Here is an 11,517-nt window from a genome sequence, read left to right on the forward strand (position 1 = left end):
TGTTGGCGGTTGGAATACCAAGGTTGGGAGAAAAAAGGAACAGTAGTTGGAAAATACAGTCTTGGTGATAGAAATGAAGCTGGAGATTGCATATTAAAACTTTTCAAGACCAATGACTTGTTTAAAGCAAATACCTTTTTCAACAACACACATGGTGACTAAACAGAAATGGACTTCTCTAGATCAAATATTCAGAAATCAAATTGAGTATATCTGTGGGAAGAGAGGCTCAATACTAGAAGGCCATGCACTGACTGGGAAAAGGTCAACAATTGCTTACATGTAAGTTCAAGTCAAAGCTGAAGAAAATTTTAAAAACTCCACAAGAGTCAAAATATGACCTTGAGTCTATCCCACCAAAATTTAGTGAAGATCTCAGAACAATTTCGATGTGTTGATGCATTTGATGCATTGAACACTAATGACAGAAGATTTGATGAGCGAGCAGGAAGACATCAAAAAACGTCATTCATGAAGAAAGCAAAAGGTCATGAAAATGACAGGAAATAAAAGATCAAAGTATATGTCAAAAGGGACTCTGAAACTTGCTCTTAATTGTAGAGTAGCTAAGGTAATTGGAAGAAAGGATGAAGTCAAAGAGCTGAATAAAAAATTTCAAAAGGCAACTTGAAAAGAAAAAGGGAAATATTATTATGAAATGTGAAAAGACCTAGAGTTGAAAATTCAAACAGGAAGAATACTCTCAGAATATATGAAACGGAGACTCCAAGGGGGCAAAAAATCAAGCCTCGAGTTGCTATATTGAAAGATTCTAGGGGCAAAATATGTCAGATGGGTCTTGTAGACTACCAGTAAGATGCCTACCTTGTTACTTGGGGTTTGTTGACTATTGCAAGGCATTTAACAGTCTGGACAGTAACAAACTGAAAAGAATGGGAATCCTAGAAATCCCAGAACATCATCTTGTGCTCATGTGGAACCTGTATGTGAATCAAGAGTTGTGGGTACAAAACAATGTAATACTATATGATTTAAAGTCAAGAAAAGGGTGCATCAGGGTTCTGCCCTTTCACTATGCTGATTAAATCTGTATGCTGAACAAATAATCAGAGAACTAGGGTTATATAAAGAAGACTGTGATTCAGAGTTGAAAGGGATTAGTAACAACCTATGACATGCTGATGACACAACCTTGCTTGCTGCAAATGAGAAGGACTTGAAGCACTTGCTAATGAAGACCAAGAAGAGCAGCCTTCAGTATGGATTACAGCACAAAGTAAAGAAAACCAAAATCCTCACAATGGGTAACATCTGCTAAACAGAAAAAATGAAGTTCTCACGGATCGTTTCATGCTTGTATTCACAATCAATGCACATGGAAGCAGCAGTCAAGGATTCAGAACTCTTTACCCATTGCAGTGGGTAAATCTGATGCAAAAGACCTCTTTAAAGTTTTGAAAAGTAAGGATGTTATAGGACTAAGAAGTGCCTGCCCCAATCCATAATATTTTCAACTGCCTCATGTATATAAAGTCTGATAGTGAATGATAAGACAGAAAAATAATCCATGCATTTGAATTTGGTGCTGGAGAAAAATATTGAAAGTACAGTGGACTACGAAAAGAATGAACAATGCTGTCTTGGAAGAAGTGCTGCCGGAGTGCTCCTTAGAGGTAAGAATGGTGAGACTTCCCCTTACCTACTTTGGACATGTCAGGAAAAACCAGACCCTGGAGAAGGACATTGTGCTTGGTAAAGTAGAGGGGCAGTAAAACAGAGGAAGAACCTCAAGGAGATGGATTGACGGTGGCTGTCAATGGGCTCAATCATAGGAACAATTGGGAGGATGGCCCAGGACAGTGCAGCCTTTTGTTCTGTTGTGAATAAGGTCACTCTAGGTCAGAATTGACTTCATGACACCTAATGAAAACCTAACCGATTAAGGTAAATGAGGACATCTAAACAGAGAATTCAAGGTAAAAGGACATAAGGTAATCTAGGAGAGAGCTCTGGGAATATCATATGTGAGAATGAAGAATAATTAAAGATGTTTCCTATTTTAGGGATGAAAAATTTCAGATAGTGATGGATGTGACAAACATAAAATACCTTGATGTATAAAGCACAAACACACTGATGTGTACATAAACACTGAATGACTGAGATAATCTTGTATGTCATTAAAACTGCATCCATCATAGATCACAATTGAAGGGGTTGATGTGGAAACCCCATGATATGAACAGGACTCTGCCCCAAACTCATAGATTACCCTTAAGGCCGAAACTATGAAATGTGAGAAGCTGACTGCTACACCAAGGGTATAAAACCATCAGTAATCAGACTACCAGAGACTACCTGCCAGGAGAAGCCAGCCCCTAGCACATCATTATGGGTCCAGTAGGCGCAATTGTACAGCGATAATAAGTAAAGATTATAGTAAAGTTATAGACAGCATGAGAGATAGAAGAGAAATATAGAAATAAATGGAGTCAGACACAATTCAAGGTAGTATGCTCACCTCAGTCCTGCTTGGTGGAGAGATAATCCACGTGGAGAGATAATCTTTAATGCTAAGGCTTTTATATTCTCTGGGTACATGCAAGCCCCCTAATTACAGGGGAAGACATACATCATAGGAAAGGGTTGTGCTATAGGTAATACAGTAATGGGAGGGGGTGATCTAGGGGTATCAACACAATAGGAAGAGGGAGTATACATGTGGCAAGATGGGAGGATCCTAGATACAGTATGGCAGCCTAACTTTGGATGTCACAGAGACTGTTTGACTTGTTCCCTGGCTCAAATGACAGAGACCATTATCAGTAGGGTGTGAACTCCACCTATGGGAACCAAGCTAATGGTCACAAGCCTTAGGGAAAAGTAATCCATTGTCTCCAGCAGCAGGGAGCAGGCCCACCCCTGTGGTGGGGGGAGCCAGCATTCTGGCAGCGATGCCTTCAGGGAGGTTGTAAGCATCTGACCTCCCCCCACCACTACCATTGCCATATACGATTCCAATGCCCTTCTTGCTTTATGATGTGTCAGGCTGGTAGACCTGGTTCTGCCGCTGTGAATGAATAGTATGGAAAGTGTTGCCTTATCTCCAAACCCCATTATTTGTGTAAATAGTGTCCAGTCACTTAAGAATGGTGACCAGCAGAATGTTCAAACTATAGAACAATATTATTGGGGCAAGGGATATCATTGCTAATATCATATGGATCTTAGCTCAAAGCAGAGAATACAAGAAAGATGCTTAGTCATGTTTTGTTGACTATGCCAATGCATTGGACTCTGTAGACTGTAGTAAACCATACATTGCCTTGAGAAGAAAGGGAATTTCCGACTACTTGATTGTGCTTATGAAGAACTTGTACATGAATCAAGAGGCAGTTGTACAACAAAACAAGGGAATACTGCATGGTCTAAAATCAGAAAAGGTGTATGATCGGGATGTAGCCTCCCACATACTTATTCACACTTTATGCTGAGAAAATCATCAGCGAAGCTGGATTACATGGAAAGGAGAAAGCCTTAACCAGCTATTATGTGAGAGTCAGGAGAACTTGAGGCACTTGCTGATGAAGATGAAGGACTGCAGCCTTCAGTATGGATTACAATTCAATGTAAAGAAGACCAAAATTCTCACAACTGGATCAATTAGTAACATCATGAAAAATGTTGAAGTTTTCCATCATTTTACCTAGCTTGGATCCACAATTAATGCTCGGTGAACCAGCAATCAAGAAATCAAAAGACAGGTTGCATTAGGCAAATCTGCTACACAAGACCTCTAAGGAATATTGAAAGGTAAAGTTGTTATTTTGAGAACTAAGAGGTTCCTGACCAAACCATGGCATTTTCCATTGTCTCATAGACTTGGGAAAGCTGGACTTTGAGTATGGAAAGTTATCATACAAAATGCATTGGAAAGTGGACTGTGGCAGAGGAACTTAGGTTAAAATTTAAGACCTTATTATTTAATCTTTTTTTTGATCCATTTGAAAGTTATTCTAGTTTTTAATATTTTCTCTGTTTTTAACTGGAAGTTTTCTATTTCCTTTTGAAATTGTGTTAGCTTTTCTGACTCTTTGTTTTTTGTTTCTGTATATTTTTCTATATATGTAGTCCAGGATGGGTGCATCTATAGAAACAGTACCTGGATTAATGGTTTCTTGGGGAGGATAATAGGGGATGTTGATGGGGATGGAATGGGAAGCTAATGATAAGGAGTACAAGAAAAAAAATTTCCTAAAAGTTGATTGTGATAATGATTGATAACTTTTCATGATTTTCTTGAACTTTTGAAGTGTATGATATTTGCAATATGTCCCAATAAAACTTTAATATAATATAACATAACATAATATAAACACACACCTTAATTTATAGAAACAGAGAGGAAGAAATAAAACTATAGTATTGGAATATATATTTTCACTAAATAGCGTCTTCAACTTCTGGTCTGTAATATATGCACTCTCAAACTCTCTGTGGATTTGTTTTTCAGAAAATGAAGTGTCCTGCCATACTGCATATATTAATTTGGTATTAATTATATTAATACTGCATATATTAATTTGGTAATAAGTGAAGTCTAATAAAACATTTGGAAATCTGAACATGAAATTTGACTCTTTTCTTATTATATTCAAGATTCTCCTCTATGCACTCTCTTCTGTAGTTAATATAAATAACTATGATCTTAGATTTCTATTATAATATTTTTATATCCACATGCAATCACAATTTTCAGACAGAATATATATTTTTTAATCATTTTAAAGGTTAAGGGGAAAAAAGAGAAAAGGATAGTTCTTCAAAGTGACTGTATTAAACACAAATGTTTTGATTTTTCTTTTTTCCAGTCAAATTTCTCTGCCCAGCCACAAGACCTCACAGATGCAAAAATAACAGAGTATGTTTGCAGCCTGAGCAAATGTGCAATGGGATTAATGACTGTGGGGACAATTCAGATGAAGATCAATGTGGTGGTAAATCGAATTAATCTGTTGTGTTCATGTCTGCAAAGCAGTATAACAATGTTATGATTTTGAGTTATAAAAAATGCATCCATGTGGTATGTTTGAAGGTTTTTCTCTTAAACATTTGATTTTCTGATAGAATATGAAAATAATCATCAATCATATAACCTGTGTAGTACATATATACAACTCTGTCCAAAGTCCTTTCTAGTCTATAAATCTCAATTGATGATAAGTATTTCAGTTGAGAAAAAAGTGTGTTGATAAGAGAAACAGTATAACATTTAACAATGCACCTTCTTAAATGTTCAGTTCTTAGAAGGATAGGAGGTTTTGTATAATTTATTTATCTTATATATAAATAATATGTATTATTTATATCCAAAATTTTTCTATAAAAACAAGGTGTGGTAGACAAGCTAAAACTATGGTTATTTTGTAACCATAAAATGAAAGCAACTGTAAATTCACTATACATTTGGTTCAAAGATTTCAAATACAGAATTGTGGACCCTTAATAGCCACAGCATTTAGTAAACGATTTTGAAATATGGAACATTTTAGGTGATCTATAAATTTATTGTAATTCTTTTACATAATTATCACTCTTTCCCTACTGGCTCTTTAGATAAGCTTAAATATAAGGCAATACCTTGTAAAAAAGATGAATTTGCTTGTGGCAATAGAAAATGTATCCCCATGAACCTCCAGTGTGATCAAATTGATGATTGTGGAGATGGTTCTGATGAGCAAAACTGCAGAATAAGTGAGTATTTTGTCTCGCTTAACAAAGTACAGTAACACAAAAGTCCATTTTATGCTTAAATGTGATTAAATTTTACTACTATGTGAAAAGTTTGCCCTTCAAAATATCCTTTAGTAATATCTTGTAATTTAAACCTTTGAGAAAACAACCTTGATGTCCCTTTGAAAACATCACCTAGTTTGAGAAACAATAAGTGGAAAGTTGAATTTCTGATGAGAATCTTGTTAGAAGGAGCCCCAATGGTAGACTGTTTAAGTGCTGAACTACTAATCAAGAATCAGTGGTTCAAACCCACTATATACTCTGGAGGGTAAAGGTGAGCCATTGTGTTTCCATAAAGATTTACAGTTTATAAAATCTATGTGAAAGTTTTTCTGAGTTCTATAACATCACTCTAAATCAAAATCAACTTGACAATGTTCTTTTTTTAATTTTATATTATTTTTAGGCAATAGGCCCTATTAAGCTAAGATCTCAATATTCAAATAGAGACTTTGATGTCAGCCAAAAAGAAAGCCTAACTACATTCATTAATATTTTATATTAAAAATATTTATCTAAAAAAATATATATATATATTTGTCTAGTAGTTTTTAATGATACAGTGATATCTAGTTGAATGGTGATAAAGCTATTAATAGTTTAGGCAGTGTTCTATGTTGTAATTCATTTTAAATATACTTTCAAAGAAAGCATCATTGTTTATTTCAGTGAGAGTGCTATGATACTTGATGAATTATTAGATTCTAATTGTTAATAATTTATTGCTTACCTAATACTTGGTATTTGATTTGGCATAGCAAAGAGAAATAATTGCATTTATGATTATGAATTCAGTTTGCACATAAAAATCACAGAATACTTACTACATTGGAGGGGTTTTTTATGGATATATCTAAGTTGTCTCTCACTGGTGATAAAAACTATATATGCCTCAACCTTGACATTATTCGTATATTTAAATAAATTTTAAAATAGTGAAGAGTCATTTGGGATTAATAATACTTAAAGTTCTAAAAGTCAAAATTTTTGGGTTTCTTAATAATTTTATATATTTAAGCAATTTAAAGCAAATCTGTTAGTATGCATCTCTCATTTGTTTTTAGTATAAAATCTTTTCCCAAATGGAAAAGAATGAAGTTGTGACTATTATGCCAGAAATTACACATAACCCATAGTTTATTCCAACTGTACTGTAGCCCATGGGCTGTGGAGCATATGAACTACTCAAATGCTATTCTTCATACATGTGTCCAGGCTATCAAAGCATCAGGACCATTGACTCAGCTTGCTATCCTGAATAATGTGGTGGCGCCCTGGATCAAGCCCTTCGATGCTATAGTTTAAACCAAAACGAATCCCACTTCCATGGAGGGATTCCAACGTGTCATAACCCTTTACAGACATGGTTTCTGAGGCTATAAAGCCTTACCGGAGCAGATAGCCTCATCTTTCTCCTGCAAAGTGCCTGGCAGTTTTGAACCATGTCCTTACAGTTTGCAGCCAAGTGCTCACCAAGCAATGCCACCAGGGCTCCTGTATTATAAGTTAGTTTAGTAATAAATAAATCCCTAAGTAGCTTCTAGGACATATTCTATTCTTTCAAAAGGATGTAGACTCATACATGGTTCTATTAAAACACACACACACAGTGGGGAGAGCAAACAATGTATGCGAGAGGGGGGAAGGAGCACTAGAACTGACTGTGATTATGCAACTCATTTTAAAAGTGATTTATCTGTGGGGAAAAGAAGAAAGCCAATGTTCTAAAATAGATTGGGGTAATGATTGTATGATTCTTCTTGACATGATTAACCTATTGAATTGTGTGATAGGTGGATTATATGCCAATAAAACACACACACATTAGAATTATTAGTCATTAGAATTATTGACCCTTGACTTCCTATTAGAAATTAGCGTGCCTCAATGACAGCTCATAAGCACCACATCACCTGTTGGTAATTTGGTAAACAATACTAAATGTAAATGAGTTCACTTTATCTGGCTCTATATCTTTAAAAGCAATGAAGTCTTATAGGGAGAATAGACTATAATCTTCTACATTCAAAAAGTTATATAAAGAATAATAAATATCATTTTCAAATTTAAAAATAAACTTCCGCTTCAGGAATTCAAATTATATTAGTTGTCATCATATTTTTAAATCCTAGATCCCAGTGGCTATACCTGTGAGGAGAATGTGAATCCATGTGGAGATGATGCCTATTGTGATCAAATAAAAACATCTGTTTTCTGTCGCTGTAAGCCTGGATTCCAGAGAAACATGAAAAACAGACAGTGTGAAGGTACAGTACATCACCTCACCAGCTTGCTCTTAAATCTTTGGGTTACAAAAAGACTCACCAGGCTGCTAAATTGTGAGATGACAAAAGATTGATTTTCATCAAAAGGTTGTGCATCTATGGGATGCCATTTTACCTCTGAGTGTGAAACTCAACTCCTGGGGTCAAGAGCTTGTTTGCTTGGACTGCTAAGCTAACCACCACTGAGGCTACACACTTGCAGGGATTTCAATTCCTTTGTAACAACTCTGTTTTGAAATGCAAATAAAAGAATTATGATTTCAGGAACTATTTGAGAATTAGACCCATTTCATGAAAAATATTTTATGATGATCTACTTCTTTTTAGTTTTGGCTATTTGTTATATTGCAATAGTTACTGCTCATTTAGACAATTGTGGTCTTTTGTCCTGATACCATATCTTAAACAGTATTATAAACAATCAAGATATGCTTTTTTACATTCAAAGCGGTGTATAAAAATATATCTTAAATTATTTTAGATCATTAAAGATTAAGCATATTGGACATGTAGACCCTTAAAGTGAGCGATATGCAATAATAATGTAAGTCAGGGCTTTATCTATGGAGTAAAGAAATTGAGACCCATGTACATTTTCTGCAAATTTCACCACAAAAGTGATATTGATGATCACCTGTTGCGGTGATTGAAATCTGATGGTTTAAATGGTTAATGCCTTCTGAGACAACCAGAAACTATCTGAGAGTATCACGGACCAGGCCAGAGGTGCCCTCGGAAGACAGATTTGGTGATCTGCTTCTGCAAAATCAGTCATTGAAAAGCTCATACAAAACAGTGTGATTCTGGCATATGAGCGCTTTAGCTTCTAAACTAGAAACTGCTTTCAGCTTGGTTATTGGGATTAGAGCCAAACCTATATTGTCTAAATCGGGCTTATTTAGAATACAGTGATGTATTCAAATGATTTCACCTACCATTTTATTTCTATAGTATCTGTTTATGATAGTTTTGGGTATACGAAACTGCTTTTACATTGTGAATCAAAATGGAAGTGTTGTAATCAATTAATTATGCTTACATAAGAGGAAGAAACTAGTTATCATACTTATGCTGAGTTGTGTGCTTTTTAGGGTTATGCATGATACATTACTTCTCCCTCCTTATACTTCTCATTTATTTTTTCCGAAACTTTCCCGACTTAGGAACAGGGATCAGCTTCAGTCGCTGTGCTAGATCAAATTGATGGTCGACAGAAAAGCCTAAGTGCTTACACTTCCAGCCATTCCCATTAATATTGGATGGGGTTATATAGGTAGCCGTGGGCTAGCTTAACCTCTGAAGAGTATAGCTCTAATCACTGTCAACTCAATTTTGTCAGACAGACTGAAAGCAGATCTATCCCATCAGACTCAGGAATTCAGGCATACTTCTGGTGTCAGAAGTAAAATATCTTGCCGTGACCCCAAACTCATAGAAGCCTGGGGATTTTTGTAAAAGAAATAACAAAGGTGCATGGATAGTGAAACTTTTGACTTTCAGATGGCCACACTGGTGCTTTTTATTAGCCATTGCTGAAAGGAATGTGACCCATTGCCATCAAATTGATTCCAACTCAGTTATCCCATATAGAGTTTCTGAGACTGTACCCCTTCACTAGAGCAAATAGCCTCCTCTGAAACAGGCCAATCAGTCTTGCACAAGAGTGCTCATTAGAAGCAAAGGTGGAGAGACTTTGTGTTACATACTTTGGACATGTCAGGAGAGGCCTCTCCCTGGAGAAGGAGAACATATTTGAGAGACTAGAGGAACAGCCAAAGAGAGGAAGGCCCGCAAGGAGTTCCATTGACACTTGGGCTTCAACAATGGATTTAAGTCTGGGAATAGTTGGAAGAATGGTGCGTGACTGGGCAGTGTTCTGTTGTGTTGGACATGTGGTAGCTGTAGGTCAGAAAGGACTTGATGGCACTTAGCAACAACAATGACAACAACATAAACTGTTAAAAGGACCATGAGGGGCAGTGACGAAGAGGAAGGCCCTCAAGAAGGCGATTGACACTATGGCTGCAGCAATGGGCTCAGGCCTGGAACCATTGTGAGGCTGGCACAGGGCTCGCCAGGACTTTGTTGTTGTGCATATGCTCCCTAGGGATCAGTACCAACTGGATGGTACCTAACCAAGACAACAAAAATGCTGCAAATATTCTAAGGATACATATGAAGCTAGACTATATGAAGAAGAACAGCATCAGATTGAAGAAATATATATTATAACCTCAATGTGCCAGGGACATACTTTGCTTTCTGATAATGAAGAATTATTACTAATGAACCACTTACTGATTGAGATCAAAGACTGCAGTTTTCAGTTTGAATTACCTCAACATAAACAAAAATCCTCCCACTTAGAACAATAAGAAACACCATGATAAAGGGGAATAAGACAGGTTGGTTGTGCAGGATCTCATTTGACCTGGATCCGCAGTCAAGGCCCCTGGGAGCAGCACATGGGAAATCAAACAGCACAGTATTGTATTGGGGAAATCTCTCTCAGGCCTCTTTAGTGCTAAAGATCAAAGATGTCACTTTGTATCTGAGCCTGACAATACTGAATCACCTCCCATGCATGAGAAAGCTGGACAATGAATAAGGACAATAAAGATAAACCGAAGCATTTGAATGATCACGTTGGTAAAGAGTATGAAATCCTCGGTGAGTTGCCAGGAGAACCAACGCATTTGTCTTGGACGCAAACCAGCAGGTCTGTAGACCCCTGAGAAGTGAGGACCCTGAGACTTTGTGTTGTGTGTTTTGGACCAGTATCAGAGGAGCAAGTTCCCGGTGAAAAAGAGGATCAGCAAAAATAGGGAGACAGTCAAAGAAGTGGATTGATACTGTGGCTGCCACACAGACATAAGTAGAGCAATGGTGACAGCGGTGCAGCATTAGACAATGTTTCATTCTCTCCTACACAAACTTACTATGTGTTGTGATCCATTGAGGGGACCCAAGATAAAGTGCTAGTAGCACACATGCCATTAAAGGCATGTAAATACTGGTTTTCTCTATACCATTGCCTCCTTTTCCAATTAGTCACAGAAGTGGCTCTTCATTAGAATCCATAATTCTCCTTGGGTAAGATGGACTCTCAAAGAATAGAATCAGAAAACGTCTTTGTCTCGGCACCATTCTTAGCAGTTGTCACTGTGAAAGCCCTTGTCTGCACCATTGAGTTCCTGGAATAGTTTTCTATGTAAAACAAAACATGATTATTACTGTGCTTATTTGTAAGCTCTCTAAGTCAAATAGGGATCGGTTTGTTTCATAACTTTAAGACACGAGCAGGATAGCTACCAGTGATAGAAGGAGCCCTGATGGCGCAGTGGTCAAGTGCAGGGCTGCTAAGAAAAGGCTGACGATGCAACTTACCTGATGGCTCCAAGAAAGAAAAAAATGAGAGATCTGCTCCCATATAGATTATAGCTTCTGTAAACCAGTGTGTGTGTGTGGGGGGGGG

General features: G+C 36.8%; 1 protein-coding gene across 1 annotated transcript in view; it reads left to right on the forward strand.

Moving 5' to 3' along the window:
• Positions 1 to 11,517, forward strand: part of LRP1B (LDL receptor related protein 1B) — a 1,686,774-nt gene that overhangs the window by 1,550,041 nt on the left and 125,216 nt on the right. The window contains exons 69-71 of the mRNA XM_045298375.1: positions 4,833 to 4,958; positions 5,578 to 5,715; positions 7,890 to 8,024. Coding sequence (XP_045154310.1) covers positions 4,833 to 4,958; positions 5,578 to 5,715; positions 7,890 to 8,024 — 399 coding nt within the window. The remainder of the gene's footprint in view (positions 1 to 4,832; positions 4,959 to 5,577; positions 5,716 to 7,889; positions 8,025 to 11,517) is intronic.

This window comes from Echinops telfairi, unplaced genomic scaffold (genome assembly GCF_000313985.2).
Source record: "Echinops telfairi isolate 266 unplaced genomic scaffold, ASM31398v2 ScPeMD7_4;HRSCAF=17, whole genome shotgun sequence".
NCBI classification, from domain to species: Eukaryota; Metazoa; Chordata; class Mammalia; order Afrosoricida; family Tenrecidae; genus Echinops; species Echinops telfairi.